The 25,688-nt window shown below is 42.0% G+C and overlaps 2 protein-coding genes across 2 annotated transcripts in view; one reads left to right on the forward strand and one right to left on the reverse strand.

The window, feature by feature from the left end:
* Positions 1-379: 379 nt before the first annotated feature.
* Positions 380-7,156, reverse strand: SBDS (SBDS ribosome maturation factor). The gene is made up of 5 exons (XM_041749379.1): positions 6,888-7,156; positions 6,442-6,571; positions 4,412-4,612; positions 3,145-3,309; positions 380-1,140 (listed from the first exon to the last, which is right to left on the reverse strand). Exons 1-5 carry the CDS (start codon positions 7,013-7,015, stop codon positions 1,012-1,014), a joined length of 753 nt encoding a protein of 250 aa, XP_041605313.1. The 5' UTR covers positions 7,016-7,156; the 3' UTR covers positions 380-1,011.
* Positions 7,157-7,985: 829 nt separating this feature from the next.
* Positions 7,986-25,688, forward strand: part of LOC121487539 (S-adenosyl-L-methionine-dependent tRNA 4-demethylwyosine synthase TYW1) — a 203,563-nt gene continuing 185,860 nt past the window's right edge. Inside the window, exons 1-7 of the mRNA XM_041749378.1 lie at positions 7,986-8,172; positions 8,924-9,054; positions 9,632-9,784; positions 16,028-16,129; positions 17,975-18,169; positions 19,194-19,415; positions 24,557-24,679. Coding sequence (XP_041605312.1) covers positions 8,169-8,172; positions 8,924-9,054; positions 9,632-9,784; positions 16,028-16,129; positions 17,975-18,169; positions 19,194-19,415; positions 24,557-24,679 — 930 coding nt within the window. The 5' untranslated portion in view covers positions 7,986-8,168. The remainder of the gene's footprint in view (positions 8,173-8,923; positions 9,055-9,631; positions 9,785-16,027; positions 16,130-17,974; positions 18,170-19,193; positions 19,416-24,556; positions 24,680-25,688) is intronic.

Consider the following 25,688-nt stretch of genomic DNA (forward strand, 5'->3'; position numbering starts at 1 on the left):
AGCAGTGAATTCTATGTGCTTATAAAACCCATCTGGACCTGTTCAATTAAAAAACTCTCAGTTAAAAAGTTCTGTCCACGAAATACAACCACATGTTAATTTTGAGTAAAACACTATAGAGTATCACCTTTGAAGACAAGTAGATTTTTAAAAACTTGCACGTGGTCCATTTGAGTGTTTAAGTACTAAAATACTTATATTCAATTACTTCCTAAACGATTAAGATTTATCAGGTGTCCATCAGAACAGGCCCTGTTCTAACCACTCCCCATTCCTCAAAGGACTTATTTCATCCTGCTGAGAACTCTCCAACCCTACCAGACAGAAGGCAGAGAAAAGGGAGCTTAGAAGCTGTCTAGAAACACAAGACACAGTTTAATAAAAATAAAGAGTGGTTTTATTGGTTACATATAATTCAGCTATATTAATATATATTATAAACTTTAAGGATTAGAAACAAATGACTTTATTCTTTACCGAGAATTATCTAGTTTATGGCAGCACATTTAACGAATATTCCTTCAGTCCTGCAGTCATCACAGAACTATTTTTCAAATCAGGAAGTCATCATCCAAACTTTGTATTAGGCCACGTTTCATTAAGTACATATAAGACATTATGTTTTCTTCAGCAAACACTCCCTTTTTGTCATATTGTCATACCCTCCCGCATTTATCTTATCACATATAATGTGCAAAGTTTAACTTTTTACCCACAAGAGTTGCCTCAGATAACTTGCACATTGGAAAGTACAAGGCACGAGACAGTAGCAACATGTTACTCTGCCCTCTGCAGCTTGGATTTTTCGTTTTTGCCTAAAACCCCACTTTATCATTAAAACTAAATGAATCCCACAGTGTAATATTCATTAGGAAAGTCTTTTTGTGTATATGTTACCACAAAGACGGAAAATGTCCAACAGTTTGAGAAAGTATTTAGCAGACCACAGAAAAGAGGACTGTGGGAAAAGAAAATACTTTAGTGTTTTAGAGCTGAAGAGCTTGATGGATGTTATTCAAATTTCTCATCTCCTTCTTCCACATCTTTCAAGTTGAGTACTTCCAAAGAACCTTTGCCTTTTGTCTCCTTTTTTATTAGCTCATCAATTTCTCTGAAGCAGCCCGGGTCAATTAGACACACCTGAAACACGGAACACAGCTGCTCACCACATGAAGATGAGCAAAGCAACAGTATGAACACGGCTTTAACTCCTCTAAGACAAACACATGACACTTTTCGGATGTCCCTGCTGCTACAGTTCTACAATGAAAGAGCGAAGACAATGCACAGGGGAGCAGACGGGGTTCTAGTCCAGTGTCTCCCCCGCCCCCTCCCGCCAATTTTTATTTAAACTCTAGTTAGATAACAATGAAATTTTGGTTTCAAGAGTAGAATTTAGTGACTCAAGCTTACGTAATAGCAACCAGTGCTCATCATAACTAGTGCCCTCCTTTTTTTTTTTTTTTTTTTTTTAAATTTATGATAGTCACAGAGAGAGAGAGAGGCAGAGACACAGGCTGAGGAAGAAGCAGGCTCCATGCACCGGGAGCCTGATGTGGGATTCGATCCGGGGTCTCCAGGATCGCGCCCTGGGCCAAAGGCAGGCGCCAAACCGTTGCGCCACCCAGGGATCCCAACTAGTGCCCTCCTTAATGGCCATCCCCCACCTACCTCCTCGCTCCATCAACCCTCAATTTGTCCTCTATCATTAAGAGTCTCTTATGGCTTGCATCTCTATTTCTGTCTTTCCCCTCTTATTTTCACCTGCTAGGTTTCTTAAATTCCACGAGTGAAATCATATATTTGTCTTTCTCTGACTTATTTCATTTAGAATAATACCCTCTAGTTCCATCCACATAATTGCAAATGCTAAGATTTCATTCTTTTTGATATCTGAATATTCTACTGTGTGTGTGTATACACACACACACACACACACACACACACACCACAACTTTATCCATTCATCAGATGATAGACACTTGGGCTCTTTCTATAGTTTGGCTATTGTTGATAATACTGCTATAAACACCAGGGTGCACGTACTCCTTCAAATCAGTGTCTTTGGGTAAATGCCTAGTAGTGCAATTAGTAGTGCAATTGCTATATTGTAGCGTACTTCAATTTTCAACTTTCTGAGGAACCTTCATACTGTCTTCCAGAGTCAGCTCCTCCTGTCTTTATGCATGTAGGCCCTGTGACGGGCATCAACCTCCCTGTCTGAGGACTTCTCTGGATTTCTTGGCTGTAAAGTGAATGGGACTAGAAAAGTATAGTTCTTTTTGTACTAAAATTTAGCATGAACATTTATAGTTCCAGGTAAGTACCTCTTTTTATTGACATCTGAAGGAGAAAATCTTGAAGGCCCATTTAGAAATCATGTGTAAAGTTTTGAAAAGATTTGAGAACTTCAGGGGATCCCTGGGTGGCGCAGCGGTTTAGCGCCTGCCTTTGAGAACTTCAGAATGTCAAATGTGTTGTTTCACGTTTAGAATGAAATGCTCAACAATCCCAGTCCAGAGCTCATTTGAACTGAAGCTGCCGCAAAGTCCTAAGGGATGAGTTTGCAGACAATGGAATCTATACTGTGTCTGACACTAGGGTGAGATTCTAAGACAAAATGCTTTGGCTGCTTCTATAAAATGTTCTGTGATAGGGCTCCTGGGTGGTTCAGTTGGTTGACCACCTAAACCTTGGTTTCAGCTCAGGTCATGAATTCAGGGTTGTAGGATTGAGCCCTGTATCTGGCCCCAAGCTCAACAGGGAGTCGGCTTGAGATTCTCTTTCTCTTAAATAAATAAATGGATCTTTAAAAAAAAAAAAAAAAAAAAAAAGTTCTGTCGTAAATGAGGCTGTTCAACTGGTCTTATTTCCAATTTCCTCCTAATAAGAGACTCACTGTAAAACATATACTCTCATCCAAAATAAGCATAGAATCACCTAAAAAAAAATCCAAAGTGTGTTTAGCTACAACTTAATTTTACTTAAACCTTTACATTTTTACTTAATTATTACTTAATTAATAAAAGGTTTCTGGAAATGTCTTACTGTCCTTACCTTCTAAATATTCGTTACACATTTACGACTAGAGAACAGACTACTTTGGTAACAAGGAAGCAAAAGAGTAAGAGTGTTTTGTCTTACAATTTCTAACTGCTGACCGTAGTCTTCACTCTCTATGACCTTGATCAGTGGCTTGAGCTTTTCTTTCAGCTTCTTCCCTTCATTCACTGGGAGAAGGAACCGGAGTCTCATGTGAGCACGTTCGATCTGCATTTTCTCCTTTAACTGCTTTATCACCTCCAAAGCCTAGCAAGACAAAATTGAAAACAATGGCCACTTCTTTGCCCCTTCTGCTGCATTACTTTCTAAGGGATTCAAAACAAAGCAGTTTCCACCTGGCTGAATTAGGCGGCAGTTCTTCAACAGGACACAGACAACATAAACATCAGTAGGAAAAAATAGATAAATTGCACTTAAAGAATACAAACTTTTGTGGTTCAAAAAACTAACAACAAAGTGAAAAGACAACCCATTAAATAGGAGAAAATACTAGCAAATCACACATTTGATGAGGTATCAGTATCCAGAATATATACAGAACCCTTACAACTTGATAATGAAAACACAAATGATTGAAAAATTGTCCAAGTAGTGATTTTTCCAAAGATGACATGAAAATATGCTGAAATCATAGTTACCAGGGAAATGCAAATCAAAACCAGAATGATACATCCAGTTTGGCTGTAATAAAAATGGTGGATTAGACAACTCCAATACTCATGAACAAAATATGGTATTTCCACACAAGTTATTATCAAGTCCTAAGAACGAATGAAGTACTGACATGTACAATAACAGGTAAGAACCTTTAAAGGACACATTTTGTATGATTCCGTTTATATGAAATGTCTGGAATAGAAAAGTCCACAGAAAACAGAAAACAAATTTGCCAAACACTTGTAAGAGGGAGAAAAACAAGGAGTGACTGCTAATGTTGACAAGAGTTTCTTCTGGTGGCAATGGAAATATTGTCAAATTAGGGCAGACTGCAGGAACTTTGTGAATAGACCATGAACTGTTCCCTTTATAAAGATGACTCGTGTGGCATGTGAATTACATATAAATAAATAAAATCTAAAATACAGAGTTGGAATAACTCTTTAAAACTCCAAGTTTTATCTCTAAAGGTCTGATTTGGAAAGGAGATGAGAGTTGTAGTACATTTGTACTTTGTTAAAAAAAATTCCATTGCTCCTCCCTACCGGCCCCATCTTCTCCTCCCTCCCCCAAATCTCCGACCCAAGTGCTTCCAACTAGTATTTTATTATTACAGACTGACTATTTTAATGTTTTCTTCAGAGAAAATTGATTTTCACGTGGACACCTTTTGACATTAAAAGCCACTCACCTGCTGTTTTGTACTCTTATTGGTTTTGACTGAATAGTGGATGTCCTTCATGGCTCTCTCAATAAGGATAACAGTATATGGTCTCTTTGTTTCAGGGTTCACACACTTGTCAGCTACGATAGTTGCAATGTCCCTGAACATCTGCTCCAGCTGCGTATGCCGTTCTTTATCTGATACTTGAACCTCTCCTTTAGTTAAAATCTAAAAAAAAACCCAACAGGTTTAAATAAGCAATATCTTTATTGCACATCACTTGTTAACTAACCACAGGAATTAAGAACTTGGGGAGAAAATTAAATTCCATCCTTCTCAGCTATTGATATACAAGAAATAATTTGACCTTCACCGAAAGGATATACTGGATTATCTTGTACTCGAATATCTTAACTTATTTAGGTGGAGAAAAGGGCAATTTAGTAAAAGTTGTAAACGGTGAAAACCCCGAAAAATTCTATTTTCAGGAATATTCCACTACAAATATATAAATGGACAAAGTAAGGCAACTTAGTAGATTTAATTTTTAGACTTGGCAAAATTGTTCATGTCCTGAATTATTAAAAACAGCACTGCACAACAAAGGAGCCAAATAATCTTATTAAAACAGAGAACCTCAACAGACATTTTCTCTAAGAAGACATCCAGAAGGCCAAAAGACACATGAAAAGATGCTCAACATCACATGATTTGCATCAAGGGAATGCAAAATCAAAACCATAATGAGTTATCACCTCACACCTGTCAGAATGGCTAGGATGAAAATAAAACAAGAAATGGTGTTGGTGACGACGTAGAGAAAAAGGAACTCTCATGCACTGTTGGTGGGAATGCAAACTGGTGCAGCCACTGTGGGAAAGTGTGGAGGTTCCTCAAAAAATTAGAAGTAGAACTACCATATGATCCAGTAATCACATCTCTGGGTATTTACCCCCCAAAAACAGAAACATTGACTTGAAGAAGATACATGCACCCTTATGTTTACTGCAGCCTTACTGATAACAGCTATGATATTAGACATTGGACTTAGGACAACCTAAGTGTCCACTGACAGATGAAAGGATGAAGGAGATGTATACACAATGGAATAGTACTCAGCCATCAAAAAGAGTAAGTCTTGCCATTTGCAATGATGTGGGTGGACCTACAGGGTATAATGCGAAGTGGAAGAAGTCAAAGAAAGACTAGCACTGCGTGATTTCACACATATGTGGAATTTAAGACAAAGCAGACGAACAAACAAAAAGACAGACTTTTTTAAAGAAACCAATTTTTTTTAGAATTTGTTTTTTTTTAAAATTTTATTTATTTATTTATGATAGTCACACACAGAGAGAGAGAGAGGCAGAGACACAGGCAGAGAGAGAAGCAGGCTCCATGCACCGGGAGCCCGACGTGGGACTTGATCCCGGGTCTCCAGGATCGCGCCCCCGGCCAAAGGCAGGCGCCAAACCGCTGCGCCACCCAGGGATCCCCAAAAAGACAGACTCTTAACTATAGAGAACTAGTTGCTAGAGGGGAGGTGGGCGGGGAATAGGTGAAATAAGGTGGATTAAGAGGTTCAAACTTTTCGGTTTAAAATAAGTCACAGATGAAAAGAACAGCATATGTACTATATTTAGTAAGACTATAATAACACTTCAGTGACAGGTGGTGACAGGCCTTATCACTAATTTAATTATACTTCAATTAACAAAGTGATGCTGCAGAGGCACCTGGGTGGCTCAGCTCATTAAGCCTCTGACTTTTGATTGGGGCTCAGGTCACCATCATGTGACATCAAGCCCCCCGTTGGGTTCCGTGCTGGGCATGGAGCCTGCTTGAGATTTTCTCTTTCCCTCTCCCTTTGGCCCTCCCCCACCTCTTTCTCTTAAAAGAAAAAAAAAAAAAAAAAAAAAGAAGTGGTGATGTTTAGGTCAAATTATTGTAGGATAATTCACTCCCCCAAAAATAATGTCTTAAAGCTCAACATACCTGTACGTTGTTCTGCTATAAAGAACATTAGGGTTGATTAGGCTGTAGCTGCTGGAACTCACCTGCTTACAGATTTCTGTCTGGTCATCTGTTCCAAAGGCACTGATCAGATCTTCCTTCTTTGCAACCTGACCTTTAGAAACGTTTACGAACACTGAGTGGGTCTGCAGAACTTCATCAAGGTCTTTTTCCCTTAGGACAGAAGAGAAAATTCTAAGTGAACACAGCAGAAACCTGGAAATTCATTCACAGATCCCAGACGGCAACAATATAGGAAACAACAAACGCTCCCAATGGCCCCCAGGGAGAGGGAGCCCTGGAAACTGAGCGGCGCATCTGCGGCCCCACCTCTCCTCGGGAGAAAACCGCGTGGGAGCGGGAGGCGGGCCGCAGGGGCCGCAGGGGCCGCAGGGGGTGCCGGGCGGAGGAGGGCGGAGGAGGGCCGCGACGAGGCGCCCGCCCGGAGGGGCAGGGGGCTCGCGGCGGCCGCCCGGGGAGGCTCACTCACACGCCGCTCCGCCAGCCCACCACTTTGTTTTTGTAGCAGGCGATTTCGAAGCGCTTCCCGGCGCGCTTCATGCGCACCACCGCCACGTTGGTGAGGCGGATCTGGTTGGTGGGGGTGAAGATGGACATGGCCGCTGCTCACACACCCGCGCCGCCCGCCTCGGGGCCGCCGGCACCGCCCGTAACGACCCGGGGGCGCGCGGCCCGACCGCCAACTGCCCAGGCGGCCGCCACAGCCCAGCCGGCGGACTGACTGCGCAGGCGTCGGGTGTGGCCGAACCCGGCAGAGGAAAAGCGAGCAGCCACGCCTGCGCACTGTGGCTTTTACGACATCGCTCCGCGCCCGACAGGGGCGGCGCTCCTCCGTGAGGTAACGTAGTTCCGCCCGTGAGTCAGGAGCTCTGGTTTGCTGGCCACGGGGATGTTTTGGCGGCCAGGTGGAAACGTCGCGTCGGCGGCTCGGAGTGCCGCAGCTCGGGGCCACACCCACCTTCACCTTTGATTGTGGAAGAGTTGTAAGATAAACAAGTCGAGGAGAAAGTATGATGAACAGCTCCCTTAGGCCCATCCTCCCACTTCAACAATTATCAACATTTTGCCATTCTTGTCATATTTTTTGTTGGGAGTTTAGAGCAAATGACAAGCTCCTAGCTTTAAGCACGTCATTGTATTCTCACAGACGCACCCGACAAGATCAACCGAGATTCGTAATACCCTCTAACAGCGCGGCCGTAGCCAGATTCCCCGAAATAGTGCCTTTTTTACAGTGTGTCTCAACTGAGGTCCAAACGGGACCGAACATTGCATTCGGTTGACGATACCCCCTCAATGCTCTGTCTTCCCCGGTTTTCCCCTGTGCCCCCCCTTTCGTGGCCTCATTCCCTTAGGGGCCCGCCCCTTGCCCCCTCCCCTTGCCCCTTGCCCCTCAGCTCCAAAACAGGAGCGCCTGGACCGGCTCCGCACTGCTTTCCCTCAGCCGTGGGCGGGGCTTCCCTTGGGACCCGCCCCTTCCCCTCTTAGCCAATCTGAGCGGGGCCGCGAGGGCTCCGGTTCCAACGCGCGGAGCCCTGGGCGGGGCTTCCCTCGGGGCCCGCCCCTTCCCCTCTGAGCCAATCCGGTCGCGCTGGCGAGTGGCATGGCGGCCCCCAGCGCGGCGGGTTTGGGGTGCGAAGCTAGTGCTTCGAGGTAGCTGTAATCGTCCCCTGATGTCCTCGCCGGCCGCCAGGTTTCTCAGGTCTGCAGGCCTCGTGTGTCGGGCCGCAGGGCTTGGGCTCTGAAGAGAATGGGTAAGGGCCCCCGGCGGGCAGAATTCGTGAGGCGGGAGGGGAGGAAGCCGTCTGTGTAGGAGCCTGTCGGGGCGGAGCGCGCCCCGGGCCGTCCTTCAGAGGCGGTGGCGGCGGCGGCGGCGGCGGCGGCGGCGGCGGCGGCGGCGGCGCTCGTCCGCCCGGGCCCGAGCCGCTGAGCGCGGCCGGGCTCTGCCTCGTGAGCCTGGGGCTGAGCGCAGAGGGAGCTGTGCTTGTGGCCTCGAGTGAAACGACGAGAAAACTGCTCCCTCTGCTTGCCCACGTGTGTTGAGGGCTCTGGGTCCTTCCCGCCTGCGCATTTAGGTCCCCCCCTTCTGAAACTGCCTCCAGGTTCAGCATTTGAGGCCGGCTGCATTCCTACGTCCCTCCAAGACAGGTGTGATGTCGGCTGAAACCCCTCATTTTCTTAGGGGCCACAGAAAACAAAGCAAAGTTAATTCACGATTCCACACGAAGAGTTTCGAGTTCCCTTGCTTCCTAATGCTCTGTCCAAATGAAGGAACAATTCTGTGTCTTTTTCTGAGTTAGCATTATCGTTATGTTAATTTTATCGTTATCGTTTACATGCAGTGGTTTATTATTTTTATCAGAGTTGATCTTTTTATAGGTTTCTTAGCCGAGTTCAATACGAAAGTTGGTTTTATTTTATTTTTTATTCTTAAAAAATAAGGATGAGTAGCTTTGTATATGTAGCTTTAAATAAAATTACGTGTATGTATCATTTTAAATTTAGATCGTTTTTTGGATACATGGGACTTCTCTTCACCTGTAATATCATTATGGATAAACAGGTTTTACATATATTTGGGCTTTGCCTTTGGCGTTAGCCTTTGGATTTGTTTCCAGATTGTCATCAGGAAGCAGGTAAGTGGTTATTTTTTATATGAGACTATTAAGGCATTAGATTTATAATTTACAGTGCAGATTTTCTAAGATTTTCAGGAAAGCTAAAAGGAACGAAGGTCGCTCTTATGTTTGTTGGTCTCCAGACCCTTTTTTTAATGCCCAAATAATTTACTCTCAGTTATTATAGACTAAGTTATTTATGTTTTCTTTGCTGGGCTTTGGAGTCTCAGTCTTAAGATACAGGAAGATTTTGTAATGAAAACTAAAACTTTTGTAAAAAAAAAAATCTGTTTAGCGTCTTCGAAGGGCAGTAGTCTTCTCTTTTCTTACTGTAATTAAGGATCAGTAAATCAATTCCTACTGTTATTCCACTAAAGCACATTATGGGTGAATGTATGTATAGTTTTGTCTTAGGAATCTTTACAGTCTTAAAAAATGTGGATCCAGCCTTTAAAGGACCTAATTATACCAAGAGGTTAATATTTGCAGAGTACAGCAGAAATATTAAGAGAATAGTAAAATCAGTTAGTATCTGTGCTAGTTTTCATCCCTATTGGAGTTAGAAAAAGATTCAAACTTGATGAATTTTGTGCAGTTGTTTATTTTCAAGGGCAAGAAATCACAGGAGAAATCTGTTCCAAAAGCAACCGGGGATTTGATGACAAATGATTGTATCTCTCTTCAAAACAAGGAAGTCTTTGTATCTGGAGTGAAGATTTTCTATGGTTCCCAGACTGGAACAGCAAAGGTAAAAACTTTACGTGATACTTTTTCTTGGGTTTTCTGATATAAGATTGCTTCTAAAAATGGAATTGGTCTTCTTTTTTTTTTTTTAATAAATTAATTTTTATTGGTGTTCAATTTACCAACATACAGAAAAACACCCAGTGTTCATCCCGTCAAGTGTCCCCCTCAGTGCCCGTCACCCATTCCCCCCCACCCCCCGCCCTCCTCCCCTTCCACCACCCCTAGTTCATTTCCCAGAGTTAGGAGTCTTTATGTTCTGTCTCCCTTCCTGATATTTCCCACACATTTCTTCTCCCTTCCCTTATATTCCCTTTTACTATTATTTATATTCCCCAAATGAGTGAGAATATACACTGTCCTTCTCCGATTGACTTATTTCACTCAGCATAATACCCTCCAGTTCCATCCACGTCGAAGCAAATGGTGGGTATTTGTCGTTTCTAATGGCTGAGTAATATGGAATTGGTCTTCTAATTTTTTTTTTTTTTCCAATCTTCTTTTTTCCCTTTTCCAACATACGTTTTTCCTTTCTGGGGTGGTGGGTGGATTTTTATCTCTTGTGCCCAATTCCAGCTGGTTGGTGGTGTCTGATGGTCACTGTCTGAAGCTTGCTTCTACCTCAGGAGAATGGAGAGGTCTAAGCTTGTTATTGATGGTTGGTGTAGAAGTAGGAGATAGTGAAAAGGGACTGTTAGCAGTAGGGGCCCGTCTGGGCCCTGACTTTCACAATTTCACATATCTACTTAATACGATGTATTCTGACTTAATAGTGTTAAGAGTGTTAATAATAGACATTGAATACTGTTTAAAGTAGATAGATGCTGTAGATGTATATGCTGCAGGTTTCTTCATTGTGAAGACCACAGCTATTTAGTGCTTTCTAGGTAAAGATTCTAAGGCGAACATAAACGAATCAACCTCTATTTTTCTGTAGTACTAAAGATTGTTGGACTGCCCTCTTGTGGATGTTTTGTAGAAGAGTATTTCTTAGTTTTTCAGAACTTCAGTGTAAGTTCTGAGTTGAAGGTCACAAAATATTAAGTTCAACCCTAAGCAACAGAGGCCGGAAACTGAAGAAATGTAAAAATGACGTCAGAGCAGCCAAAACAAAGTCCTTTGATGTTATTATAAAAGATCTCATTCATAGCCTCTCTCATGTGTTTATAATGTTTTTGAAAGATCAGGTCAACACTGCAGATTGTAACAAATCCAGGCATATGGAGGGTTCATAATGAAAAGTACTCTCTAGTGAATCTCTTTTTAACTATTTTTTATTTTTAGTTTTTCTGATGGCTATATTTTTATTTTTATTTATTTATTTATTTTTGATGGCTATATTTTTAACCTGTGCGTGTTGTGTTTCTAAATTATCAAAGCTAGTTTAAAAGTTATCGACTGCTTATATTAGTTAACACAGACATTCCTTAAATCTCAGTGGCTTTATTGTTGGCCACCTCTTTGTTGATATGGGTTAGATGCCCCTCCTTAAAGTTGTGCCTTTTGAATTTCTTTATTCTGCTTTCACATATAATGGTTTCATATTTGTTTGGGTATGGAAGATTAGTTTTTCCTTACAGTTTTGAAGGTGTCACTTCATTGTCTTTAGAAGGCTAGTCTCTTCATTCCTTTGTATATGACATGATTTTTTTTGTTGTTGTCGTTGCTTATTTTTTGAAGCCTTTAGAATCCTTTCTTTGTCCTTGATGTTCAGAACTTTCTTGTGGTGGTGTCTGCATTGGTTCTTTTTTTAGCTATTGTGCTGGACACTTGGGCCCTTTTGAAGATTTGTGAGCATTTCTTCTAATGTTTCTTGGGCAACTATTTTTCCCTTCTGTTTTCTCTTTTTTTCCTTTCTGGGACTCTTAGATGTTAGGATGTTAGGGTTTTTGGATGGCTTGTCTTTTTTTTTTTTCTCAAGATTTTATTTATTTATTCATGAGAGACAGAGAGAGAAAGAGAGGCAGAGACATAGGCAGAGGGACAAGTAGGCTCCATGCAGGAAGCCTGATGTGGAACTCGATCCCAGGACTCCGGGATCATGACCTGAGTCAAAGGCAGATGCTCAACCACTGAGCCACCCAGGTGTCCCTGGATGGCTTGTCTTTAATATTTTCTGTCTTACTTTTTGTAACTTTTTATTCTGGGTTGTGGGATTTCAATTTCACACATTTTTTTTGAATGTTTTATTTTAGCTATTAAGTTTTTAGTTGCAAAAATGCCATTTTTTCAATTTTACCTTATTAATAACTTAAAAAAATATCTGAATAAATTCGTTTTTCTGCTTCCTGATTTATCTGCTTTCTCAGTTTTTCTGATGCTGCTATTTCTCTTTCCTGCTTATTCTCGTCTCATCTTGGTGGTCCATGATTTTCTGTTAATATTTACAACAGAATGACGGGATAGCTATTGTGGATTTTCTCTGTTAATGAGTGAACAGGTTTGTGTTCTCTAATTATAAGTTTTTACCAGATGCTGTGTGCATGGTGGGTCAGGGCATGTCGTGTCACCTATTGGCCCACCTCCCTCCTCTAACTACCACTTCAGTTTTTTGTTTTTTGGAGTAAAGCCCTTTGAAGGTGTCTGTGCCACCATCTCCACATCTCCACAATTTCCCTACTCTTGTTTTCCTTGGACCACTCTTGTGGAGCTCACATGCCCCAACATGTTCCCATTGACTTCTATGTTGCTAATTAATTCTTACTCTTCATCTTACTTGACAGTGTTCTCTGGGTCATCCTCCTACTTGGCCAAGGCTAGTTTTCCTCACTGTCATTTGCAGATTTCCCCTCATCTTCTTGATCTTTAAGATAGAAGTGTCCTGGGGCACAGTCCTTGAGATCATGTCTTTATCTGTACTCATTGTACAAAGGGATCTTGTTATCTAGAGCTTTACATTAGATACAGTTTGACTGGCTTCTTCTATAAAGGGCAAGATGTTTGATTTTATATGTTTTTTAGGTTTGTGGTTTTAGTGAGCCATACAGTCTTTTGTTGTAGCTACTCAGCTCTGTGGCGTAGTGTGGAAACAATCACAGACAACATGTAAATAAATGGCATGACTGGATCCCAGGAGGGATCCTGTAGAAACAAATGGAGGGCTGTATTTGATCTGCCTGTATTCAGTGGTGGACTCTAAACTTATGTTTTTATTTAAAAAAATGTTTTATTATTTATTCATGAGAGAGACAGAGACAGAGAGACAGAGACACAGGCAGAGGGAGAAGCAGGCTCCATGCAGGGATCCCGATGCGGGACTTGATCCTGGGACTCTGGGATCACTCCCTGAGCCAAAGGCAGATGCTCAACCACTGAGCCACCCAGATGCCCTTAAATTTATGTTTCAGTATGAACTGTTCCCCTCAATTCCAGACTCTCATATCCAGTGGCCTATCTTAGATCTTCATGTGATGTTTAGTAGGCATCCCAAAATTAGTACATTCCAACTGAACTCTCAATTTTTTACACAAACTTTTCCATTTAGGATCTTTACCATTTCAGTAAATGGCAATTTCATCATTCTGGTTTCCTGCTGAAAAACAAACAAACCAAAACAAAATAAAAAAAACCCCAAAACCCTTTGAATTCTCTCTTTTCCCTATTATTCCTATGCAATTTATAGTAAATGCTGTTGTTTTACTTTGAAAATGAGTCCAGATGCCAGTCACTTCTCGGCACCCTGCCTCACGGCACCCCTCTGCCTCTGTCTGTGGTCACGTTTCTGCTTGTGGGTCCCCCTCATTTAGTGCTGCACAGCCCCTCCCCTGGCTTGAGTGTCCTTTCAGCTCAGCAGCCACTCAGCTCAGACTTTGAAAACTTCAGTGAAATCACATTTCCTTCAGCTTCACACCCAGCAGTGACCTCATTCACTTAGAGTAAATCAAAGCCCTTGCAGTGGCCAGGAGGCCCTCATGTCTGGTTCTCCATTATCTCTTTTACCTCTTGTCCTTTGTCCCCACGTCGCTAGTCTTACTAACCTTTCCAAGCCTGCTCCCTCCTTTGGATCTGTTCACTTAAATGTTCGTCTGCTTGGGGTAACCTCATGGCTTGCTCTCTCATGTCTTTCAGGTTTGGCTCAAGTCTTTACCTCTGAGGCCTCTTGCACCAAATACTTGTTGTTTTTCCACATTGGCTCTCCAGTTGTGACACAGACTACTCAGAGTTTTTGTCAGACTCCACAGATCTAAGGGCCTAGACTGCAAGACTATTTCCACCTCAGCTGCCAGTCAGCTGCCAGTCAGTCACCAGTCCCAGGGCTACCTGTGCTTGTGACTGGACCAGCTATAAATTTGATCCCATAGTCCTCTCTTTAGGTTTGATAATTTCCTAGACAGATTCACTGAAGTCAGGAAATTGCCTAACTGTGCTTACTGGTTTATTGTAAAGAATACAGGTAAACAGACAAATGGCAGACATGCACAGGGCAAGGTTTGGGGGAGGAGCGTGGCTCAGAGCTTCCATGCCTTCTCTCTGCCCATACCTCCTCAGCACATCAGTGTGTTCAACCCAGAAACTCCTTGAATCCTGTCATTGAGTGGTTTTAATGGTTTCAAATCATTGACCATGGATGATTGAACTCACTGGGAGTGATGGTGCTGAATGTTCTAAACCTCTGATTGCATGGTTGATTTTGTCGTGACTAGCCCCCATCCTGAAGTTACCTGGGGCCCGCCTCCCCATGAATTATTTCATTAGCATAGCAAAGTCAGTAAGTTACAAGGGCTTTAGGAGCTCTGTGCCAGGAACTCAGGACAAAGGCTGAATATTTATTATTATTATTATTTTTTAAGATTTTATTTATTTGTTCATGAGAGACACAGAGAGAGAGACAGAGAGAGAGACAGCGAGAGAGACAGAGAGAGACAGAGAGAGAAGCAAGCTCCATGTAGGGAGCACACTGTGGGACTCCATCCCGGATCTCCAGGATCAGGCCCTGGGCCAAAGGCGGCGCTAAACTGCTGAGCCACCCTAAACTGCTGAGCCACCCGGGCTGCCCTGAATAATTTTTTTTTTTTAATCTTAGGCCCCTGTCCTGACCCTCCCTGTGTAAAATAACAACTGTTCCATACCTGTAATCCTGTGTTCCTTCCCCTTATCCTGATTTATTTTCTTCCACAGCATTGGCCCTCATCTGATGAACTGTATGTTTTCTCGTACCCATGTTTGTTCTGTCTCTTTCCATTAGAACATAAGCTCCCTGAAGGCAGGGACTATGGGTGTCTTGTTCACTGTTGTGTAATATTGCCCAGAACTGAGACTGGCATGGATGATACACAGTAAATTAATACATGCTCTAGTCCTGGGAGGTGAGGAGCCAAGTGTTAGACTACTAAGTGAAAAATAAAAAGGTCTTTTCCAGAGTGCCACCATGTGGCTAGAAGTTTTAGCTTTCTCCAGATACTTGGTTCATTTTGTTTGGAGAAGAGCTAGTGGGAATTTTATCTGGAGATAAAGGGCAGATGCTGCCTAGGCTTTCTATGCACTTGTCCCATATGTGAATTGTCTGCTGATTGGTTCTTCTCTGCCCCAGGGTTCTCTTCCAGCTTCACTGTAGTGACTGACTCTGAATCCAGAACCTCTGGTGTTGTTACACATATGGGCTTTCCTCTAGGGCTTTCTCTTCCCTGTCAGCCTGCTTTTGTTTGCTTTCTATCTTCCAGAAATGTGTCAGATTTCTCACATATCATATTCTCTTCCCTCTTCTTTCTTTTTTTTTTCTTTTTTCTTCCTCTTATTGTTTATTCTAGTGGGGCAAAGCAGCTGAAATGTGAAAAAAACCAATTTAGATTTATCTGCATATATACTTACACAGTGAGAACTGCGCAGTTGAATGATTTTTTTTTTTGGTAATTTAAAATTTTTTATTTCTTTTAAAGATTTTATTTATTTTTTTTCATGAGAGACAGAGAGGCAGAGACATAGGCAGAGCGAGAAGCAGGCTCCCTCAGGGAGCCAGATGTGGGACTTGATCCCAGGACTCTGGGATCATGACCTGAGCCAAAGGCAGATGCTCAGCCACTGAGCCACCCAGGTATCCCACATCCCACAGTTGAATGATTGATCTCTATAGAGATGCTTGAGAAAATGGAAGAAGTGACAGTAGTATTTGTGTTTATGATGATCAATGTCAGAGGAAAAGTTTTTCACGATAAATGCCTTATTCTTTTGGCAATGGGGATAAATGAAGACGGTATTATGCTTATTTAGCTTATTGAAGACTTTATGTGATTTTTTTTTTTCCTATTAGGGATTTGCAACAAGTCTTGCTGAAGCAGTCACCTCCCTAGATCTGCCTGTGGCAGTTATTAATCTGAAAGAATATGATCCAGATGATCAACTAGTAGAAGAGGTTGGTAATTATGTTATTTTTTTTCTTTAGTCCAAACTCTCAGATGTAATTGTCCTCGTGCATTCTGGGATGAATAGAATCTTCAGAATAAATTTAATTTTTATGCTAAGGAGTTTGAGTTGGTTGAGTTTTCAGTGTTAGAGGTGCTGGATATGTGGTGTGGGACCTGGTCCTCTGGTGTGTGGTCTTTCCTGGGGTGGGGGTAAGGGTGGGAAAGATTGGGTGGTTTGAAGTTCCCTCCTCCTACCTGCTATGGAGCTCATAATCAGGTGAGGGCTGTGATTGATGGTAGTGTGCTGAGCCTTTGAGCCATGTGTGAGCTCACTGAGAGATTGAGCCATTTGGGTAGCAGAAAGAATATGAGTTTTGGAGTTAGAGAAATCTCTTCCTACCTGTGTGACCTCCATGCATTACTTAATATCTATGTGGGTTTAATTTCTTCATCTGAGAAATGCCCCTCCCTCTCCTAGTTATATTCAGGGGAGTTTGGCCTTATAGTAGTGGTTCAACTGGCAATATCAGCATTTCCTGGGAACTTGTTAGCAATGCAGCCTAGTCCTGGATGTGGGACTATTTTTATGGGTGTTCCAGGTGGTTCTGGAACAGCTGAAGTTGGGGAAGCACTAGAGTAGGGGTTGGTGAGCTTCTTTCCTAAAAGGCCAGATAGTAAATATCAGCTTTGTGCAGCCACAGGCTGTATGTAATGAATGAAGAAAACATTAAAATAGTTAGTCTGTAAATGAATGAGTGTGGCTGTGTGGCCGGGTTCCAGTAAGACTTTATTTAAAAAAACAAACAAACATATAGGCAGTGAGCTGGACTAGGCCTGTGGGACATAGTTTGCTAGTCCCGCCCCCCCTTTTTCTTTTTAAGATTTTATGTATTTATTCAAGATAGACACAGAGAGAGGCAGAGGGAGAAGCAGTCTCCCTGTGAGCAGGGCCCCAGGATCACGACCTGAGCAGAAGGCTGAGCCTCAACCCACTGAGTCACCCAGGCGCTGCTTGCCAGTCTCTTTATGGTGGATAATCTAGCTGTAACTGTCTATTTATTTCCCCCATTAAGAGAATAGTGGAGTGCAAATGAATGAGCTTGAATCTTCTCAGAATTACTTGTGAAAGATTATTAGCAAACTTTGAAACTTTATTATTTAATAATGGATTGCTTATAACTTAGCTCGTGACTGGAATTTATAAGGTGCCTTCAAGCAGGTGGAATACCGTGGCTAACAGGACTGAAGGCGTATTTTGTTCCCCCACATAGGTGATGGTGCCAAGTGTTAAGTTACTTTACATTTAAAACATTTTGTTGTGGGGCACCTGGGTGGCTCAGTGGTTGAGTGTCTGCCTTCGGCTCAGGTTGTGATCCTGGAGTCCTGGGATCAAGTCCCACAGCAGACTCCCCGCAGGGAGCCTGCTTCTTCCTCTGCCTGTGTCTCTGCCTCTCCCAGTCTCTCATGAATAAATCAATAAAATCTTTAAAAAAAAGTTTTGTTGCTTTATTTTTTTAGGTATTTTTAAAGATCTCTGTGTTTATTTCTGACTGGTTTGGATTTTGTTTCTAATATGACAATTGGAGAGACAGAAACTTAGTGTCTGAAATTGCGATAGAATGGGGTTAAGGGCTCCCGGGGACATATTGACAGGAGCCAGACATTGGATTTTCTCCCCATGCAAGGTGTCCTTGCTCTGTTTTCTTTCACTTTTGAAAATGAGTAATGTCTTGAAAGCACCCTTTGTCCTTAGAGATTAGTATTGATGTGGATGTCAGCATTTTAAAAAGGGTTTTCTTTACTGATAAGTTGTATCTTGAATATTCTTCTGAAATAATTACTTTCTTGTTTAGGTTACTAGTAAAAACGTTTGTGCCTTCGTGGTTGCTACATATACAGATGGTCAACCCACCGAAAGTGCAGTGTGGTTCTGCAAATGGTTAGAGGAAGCATCCAGTGATTTTCGATTTGGCAAAACTTACCTGAAGGGTATGAGATACGCTGTATTTGGCCTAGGAAATTCTGTCTATGCCAGCCACTTCAACAAGGTAGGTATGTGTTGAATTATAGGGATAGATTCTCTTTTAATAAAATTCACAGACATGTGTATATGAAATAGTCCACAAACTTTGGTGCTTTGTAATAAACTTTTGTGTTACTCTCTGTAGTGGGGCATTGCTACACACATGTATCCAAGTTTGGTGCATAGTAGGTTCTCAAGTACATTTTTATGGAATAAAATGCTTATACCTTCTATTGTCTAGTGTCACAGTGGTCTGGATTCATGGCCATTGAGTCCAGTCTGCTGTCCCCAGCAGGACCTTGTGGATAGAAGATCACTGCTTCTTTAGACTTTCTCAGCTGCCTGTTCTGTTGTTGAACAATCTTTATGGCTCAAGCTATAACTCTGAATACAGTTGAACTCCTCGTCTTTTAATGTTATTTTTTAAAGGAAAATAGAAGAAAAACATTCATTGTCTTTTATGTAAGAAGACATTGTTTTCCTAAATAAATTTTCTAAATGAAAACAGAGCCTCTGTTTCTTGTGGTTCTAAACAGTTACTAGAACTTTTGTAAACATACTTCTTCCCAAAATGGGCCCAGCCTGGCTCACCTGTCTTTGGTAGAATGTGAGTAAAGTTGAAAGTGGAGACCTTTCTTTAAGCTTGTTTTAATTCAGTCTTTTGTAGGATCTTACCAGAATGTAACCAGTGTAGTGCTTGCAGGTTGCAGCTGGGGCTGGAGGGCCAGCTTAGGCCCGGTTCCCTCTTCCCAACAGCCAGTGATGGGCTCCCAGAGGAACTTGGGGCTTTTTTTTTTTCCCAAAGATTTTATTTTTTTATTCATGAGAGACACAAAGAGAGAGGCAGAGACATAGGCAGAGGGAGAAGGAGGCTCTCCATGGGGAACCTGATTTGGGACTCGATCCTGGAGCTTGGATCATGCCCTGAGCCAAAGGCAGACACTCAACCGCTGAGCCACCCAGAAGTCCCAGAACTTGGGCTTTTTGTAGAGCAATCCTCAAGCCTATGATGTAGAAGATTGTGTCTTAGCTCCTCCATCTTCTTGCAGGTTGGCAAGAATGTTGATAAGTGGCTCTGGATGCTTGGTGCTCATCGTGTGGTGGCTAGAGGAGAGGGGGACTGTGACGTGGTTAAAAGCAAACATGGCAGCATCGAGGCAGACTTCAGAGTTTGGAAGACCAAGTTCCTCGCCCGGCTGCAGGCACTTCAGAAAGCAGAGAAAAAGCCTTGTGACAGCAACTGCAAGAGAGGCCAGTGTGAATCATCCGTGGTACGGAGCCTCTGTGTCCGTGTCTCACTGTTTTCCTCCTTTGTGTGGGGATGCTGGACCTTACCTCTGCCCTGAGAAACATCTTCTAACATCTGGTTAGAAGGAAGATCAGCAGCTTCCTTGGTGGCATTTTTGAGTTGGCCTTCCTAGTGAAGCCATTGTGTGTTCCAGACACTTTCCTGTTTCTGTGCTTTAATGGTTGCATTGCCAGAGTGGCCGTCTTCTACATAGTTGGCAGGTAGGAGACATAGGCCTGAGGTTAGGTGTGTCCCAGGCTGAGCTCCTGCCTTCGTATCCCCAACTACATCTTTCTCCTGACTTCTTTCTGAATGACTCCATTAATCTCTCAGACTAGAAGACTGCCCATCATCCTAGCTTCCTGTCTTTGTCCCTCACATTGTAAGCATGTCTCTTTGGTCCTTGTTCAGGGACCTTTGTTCTTTGGAAGCTCATGTCAGCAGGCTCTTCACTGCTGCTGTTGTCCTTTGGCCAACTGCTCACTTGGTGTCATTCAGGAACCACTTTACTTTCTGACTCACTTTCTTTCCACCTTGTTCTTGTCATTACCCTTTGGGGCAAAGCCATCAGTGTGGGTATTAACCAGCATCCTGCCTGCTAGGTGCCTGGCCTCCATGTCTTCAGGTGCCATTGTCTTCTCTGACCTTGGCATTTCACTTCCCTGGTCACCTTTGAAATTTCATGTTCCTGTGACCTCAACAATGACCTCAGGTGTAATACTTTAAAATGCTTTTGATCCCGTGCCTTTTTCTTTTTTTTTTTTTTTTAAATTTTTATTTATTTATGATAGTCACAGAGAGAGAGAGAGAGAGAGAGGCAGAGACATAGGTAGAGGGAGAAGCAGGCTCCATGCACCGGGAGCCCGACGTGGGATTCGATCCCGGGTCTCCAGGATCACGCCCTGGGCCAAAGGCAGGCGCCAAACCGCTGCGCCACCCAGGGATCCTGATCCCATGCCTTTTTCATTGTATAGTGAAAACTCTTTACTTCACTTCTGTCCTTACTCAGTTTAGATTTTATACTCATTCTTTTATAGACATCTTCAATGGCCTTGCCTTCCTTCCAGTCCTTTTTCTAACCCAAATGACCAAACCCCAAGCTAGGTTGAAACCTACCACCTGGCTTCTTCCCCTTTGCTGACTGCTTGCTCTTTGACCCTGGATCCATGACCACAGGTCCATGTGTGTGCTCAGACCTGCCCAGCAGTGTCTAGCATGCTTGTGGAAGTTCCCTTTCTCACTCTCTAGGGTGACTGTTGAATACTTTTTCTTCCTGTTCCTTCCTCCAGGTCTTGTAGGAAGCTGCCAGGGACCTCCTATAGTGCCCGCACCCCATCCTCACATCGTCCCCAAGTTGATGGCCATGGGTCAGTCCTGCCATAGCCACTCTGTGCATGCTCTGGAATCAAGGGCTTTGTCCCTGTGTTTTCTCTGTCTCTCTTCCTGCACTGTTAGTTTTCTCCTCTTTACTAGATTGCTCTGTAAATTTATAAACATGTCTTGGAATCACCTGTGTTCAAAGGAACAAGAAAAGCAAGTAAGAAACAAAGGTTTCCTTTGTTTTTTATGTTTCAGCTATTGTTTCATTTTTCTGTTCTCTTTTCTAGCTAGTCTCTTTGCTTACCTTTGGTTATCTCCCCCCCGCCCCGCCCCTTGGTCCTAATATTATTTTACACTGTTTAAAAGAAATTGAGGTAAAATTCATGTACATAAAGATAAGGATATAATCTAGTGGTGTTTAGAGCTTTCAGAGTCTTGTGCAAACACCGCCTGCTTCAGAGTGCCCCTTTTGTATGTGTTGGTGCATTTGCTTGTTTTCACCCTGGCCAGTTTCTAGCTAATCTGTGTTCATGTTTGCTGGTTCTTCTGCCTGCCCAGATCTGCTCCTGAAACTCCCAAGTAAAATTTTTAGTTCAGATCAAGAATTTGTTTCTTTTTTATAATTTCTGTCTCTGTGTCAATGCTCTCTGTTTGTTGGGACATTGTTCTTCTGGTTTCCTTAAGCTCTTGAAGCGTATTTAAGACCATTGACTCAAAGTCTCTATCTAGTCCATGGCCTGTGTGTCCTCAGGGATGGTTCCAGTTGATTTCTCCTGTGGATAGGCCAGACCTTTTTAGTTGTTCGCACATGCTGTAACGTTGTGTTGAAAACTGCAAGTTTTTAATATTATAATGTGTTAACTCTGGAAATCAAATTCTTTCTCCTCCTCAGAGTTTTATTTTTGTAGTTTGCTGGGTTGTAATTGTTTAGGGACTTAAAAACCATCTTTGTAAAGACTGTCTATTGTGCATGGTTTCTGAGGTCTGTTTCTTTAGCTTGTATTCCAGGTAGATTGTGACAGGTTTCCTTTAATGTCATAATGTCATTTTTAAGTTTCCTTTTTCCTTCTTTTTTTTAGATTTATTTATTTTAGAGAGAGAGAGAAAGAGAGAGAGAGGGAGCGAGAGCATGCATGCACTGAAGTGGAGGGAGAGGCAGAGAGAGAGGAAGAGAGAGAATCTGGAGCAGACTCCCCGCTGAGCATGGAGCCTGATGTGGGGCTTGATCCCAGAACCCTGAGATCATGACCTGAACCAAAATCAGGAGTTGGATGCTCAACCATCTGAGCCATCCAGGTGCCCCAAGTCTCTTTTTTCTTGATTCTGTGTTCACTTGGTTCTTATAAACCTTTGTGAGAACTCTGGGAGTTGGTCAGAGATGGGCCCTTGGAGTTATCTACTCTGCCATTTTTGCCGATATCACCCTCGGTTCTTAACATTTAAACAGACCTAAGTAAACAAAATTTTTTTAATCAAAAGTAACACTTGTACATTTAAACCCTCAAATAGTACTTCCAGGCTTTTATGAAAAACTATGCTTTCTTACCTTACTCTCTTATTTTTCTTGGGCAATCACTTTTAATTCTAGCTTTTTCATTAGATATTTACCTCTGTATTCGTAAATAATAGTCCCTTCTTGCTATTTTTTAATTTGTTAAAACATCTCGAGATCTCTTGCTCTCTCTTACACTCACACAGACATGCATATCCAGTATCACTTCCCTTCCTCTCATTTTCCTATACAGTCGTATCACACTTTCTGGCTAGACTGTAACTTGTTGTGTCGTTACTGTGACTATGTATGTTTCCATCTGTCCTGTGTGCTGTCGAGTTACTTGTTCCTTCCCAAACATTTATTTCCCTTATGTAGTGGCTATATCTGCTTTGATTTCTCTATAATCATCACTAATTCATTAGAAAAAATTCTAATGGAATTGAAAATTATTTTTCAGTATTCTGTTGTTTTTATTGCTTTCCTGGAGGCTTCTCATGCATGAGTCCTCTTTCCTCCACCTTGGCCTGGCTGCTCTCCAAACCTTGGGGTGGGTGAAGGCCTCTGTCTTCTGTCCACCGTGACACACAACCTTCCTTTGGCTTCCTGGGTTAGATTCCCTTATTCTGGTATCTTCCATCTTCTTATTTCTTGGTTTACTCTTGTTTTTGGAGCATATTCTCCAATAGGTCTCTGAGAAGGGTTGTTTTGGAAGTAAGTTTTCAGAATTTTATACCTGCCTGTTTTTATCTTGCCTTTTTTCATAGATGCTTTGCTGATTAGAGTTCTAGCTGGGAGCAATTTTTTTTTTTCCCCCCAGAAAAGACATTGATCCACTCACTGTCTTCTAGCTGGAATGAATATTGCTTTTGGTAATTTCGATTTAATTTGGTTCTGAATTTTTAGGATAAAATCCTCCTCCTTTACCCTTCACAGAGACTTTAGAACCTTTTAATAAAATCCCTATAACTGTCTATTCTTTACTCTCTTTTCTTCCCCAGATTCTCTGTCTTTTCTGCTTTCTTCTTTCTCAGAACATTTATTTCTAGTTTACCTGTACGTGAGAAATGCAGCCTCGTGGGGTCCCGGCCTTGATTTTGGTCTTCTGTTGGTCTCTTCTCCTGGTATTGTATCCTTGCCTTTGCCCATTTTTCTCTGTTCCTGTCCAGCTGTCAGTTAAGTTCTCCAGAGTTCAGCAGATGCTCTCAGCTCCATCTCTCACTTACCTCTTAGGATTCCATTTTATTTTTTTTCCCTAGGATTCCGTTTTTAGTTCATATTTGTCCTCTTTGAATTTGTCATGTTTGCCAGCTTAGTGATACATTTAAAAATTATGGTATTAAAATATTCTGTTATTCAGTGTTATTTTCCATTAGAAGGGGTGTTCTCTCCACTCTGCAGCTGGGAGAAGTCCCATGTCATGCTCACCCACTCTCGTTGACTTTCCCACAGCAGCTGCTCTTGCCTAGGTCCCAGGACATCATGTTTTCATGCCTCATGGATATTCCTCTGTCTTCATTTTACTTGACCTCTCAACGGTATTCGATACCACTGATTCCTTCTTTGAATCACTCTCATTTCTTGGTTTTTGTGATACCATTTTCATGGTTTTCTTCCTTTTTCGCTTGGGACCATCTTCCTTTATCTAACCTCTGTATGGTGGAATGATTCAGGGCTTGGTGCTAGGTTCTTTTCTTTGTTAATACTTACCTTAGTTACATGGCTTTAAGTTCTGTCTATATGCTAGTATTCCTGTGTTTATATTTCCACCTCTGAGGTTTACCCGGAATTTTGCTCTCTTTTGTGCATCTTCTTTAACATCTCGGCTTAGATGTCTGTGGCATCCCATACTTTATAAATTCCAAATGGAGCTTTTCATTTCCACTTCCCCGGTCTGTTTCTCATCTCCGTAAACAGCACCACCATCTCAAGTACATACAAAAGAAACTTGAGAGCCATGCTTCATTTCTTCCTTTTTTTCATTCCTGCATTTAGTTCCTCACTAAGCCTGGTTGGTTCTGTGTCCCAAACAGAGGTGAAGAAACTTTTTTTGTAAAGGGCCTACTGGTACATATTTCCTTTTTTGTGGGTCATACGGTTTTTGTTGGAACTATCAGTTCTGCCACTGTATCAAGAAAGTAGCTATAGGTGATGTGCAAGTGATGGTTGCTTGCTTGAGCCTGGCAGCATGTGGCTTGTGAGCCATAGTTTTTTGGCCTCTACCCTAAAATATCTCAGATCTATCCAGTGAACTCATAATTTGAGGGGTTTGCTACTTTGAATAATGTATTTCCGAAACATTGATATTCCAGGAGGAAGAGCCCTCTGAGAGCACCAGTGAGGAAGAATCTGGTACTGAAGACCATCAGAATTTAAATTCTGTCGTTGATGTTGAGGACCTTGGCAAGATTATGAATTGTGTGAAGAAAGAAAAGGTACTACAATCCTGGGAAACAGTGAACTTGGTTCCTGCAGTTAGCTAACATCTAGCATTCTGTATCAGTGTGTGGTCCATCTGAGCTCATTAGACAGTCTTCTTTCTTTGCCTCCCTCTTGAGAGTGTTATACTTCTTTGCCATTTTTACGTGAGTTTTGTGAAAATCTTCCCTCTAAGCCCTGTGAAAGTGAGCTTGTAGTAGGATAGGCAGATTTGAGGGCAGGGATTGAGGAAAAGGTGGAGGGGCTTCATTCAGTGTTATGGTTGCAAAGATAGGATGAATGGCATGAAGAGATTGAGTGAGTGCAGATTCCAAGTGGAACTCTCTTATAGGTGCTTCCCTGTTCTCTAGGCTGAGTGGAGTTGGGCTTAGGGATAGCACTTTGGTTTGTAGGTGTTGAGATTGATGTAGGTGGAGACCCTAGGAACCTAGGAAGCATTAGTCTGGGTTGTCATTGTTGCAGTTAACGAGATGGGTGTGAGAATGTACAGTGCACTATGATTTTACATAGATTCCAATGATCTGAAATTGAAATAGTATGATATACACAATAGCATAAAAGTAAATAGACTCAATTTACATGTGAGTTTTGGGAAATGACAATATCCTACTAAAAATGTATCAAGTGCATAAATTTTAGAAATGAAAGAAGTAAAACTATGGAAAAATACAAGAAAATCAATGATAAAATTAACACACTCAAATGAAAGAATAGCAGGATGTAATAAGGCAAAAAAGCCAGTAGCCTTCCAAACAACCAGTTAGAAGCCATAATAGAAGACCCCTATACAGCTGTGTATAAAAGATAAATAAGTACAGAGAAATAAATTTAAAAAGAGATATTCTAAATCTCTGTAATGAAAACTGAAAACATTCCTGAAAGATATAAAAATGCCTTGAACAGATTTACCTCTGTTTTTTAGATATGGTGACTCAGTGTTCTAAAGATGTCAATTTTCTTTTATCCAGAAATAAAAGAGATGAAAATTCCATTAAAAATTTTTTT

Source organism: Vulpes lagopus, chromosome 3 (genome assembly GCF_018345385.1).
Source record: "Vulpes lagopus strain Blue_001 chromosome 3, ASM1834538v1, whole genome shotgun sequence".
NCBI lineage: Eukaryota > Metazoa > Chordata > Mammalia > Carnivora > Canidae > Vulpes > Vulpes lagopus.

Coding starts and splice junctions, on each gene's coding strand:
- SBDS (XM_041749379.1), bottom strand. CDS start 7,015: ATGTCCATCTTCACCCCCACCAACCAGATCCGCCTCACCAACGTGGCG. Junction 4,613..6,441: donor AGACAGAAATCTGTAAGCAG/GTGAGTTCCAGC, acceptor GTTTTTTTTTAG/ATTTTAACTAAAGGAGAGGT. Junction 3,310..4,411: donor ATAAGAGTACAAAACAGCAG/GTGAGTGGCTTT, acceptor TTGTCTTGCTAG/GCTTTGGAGGTGATAAAGCA.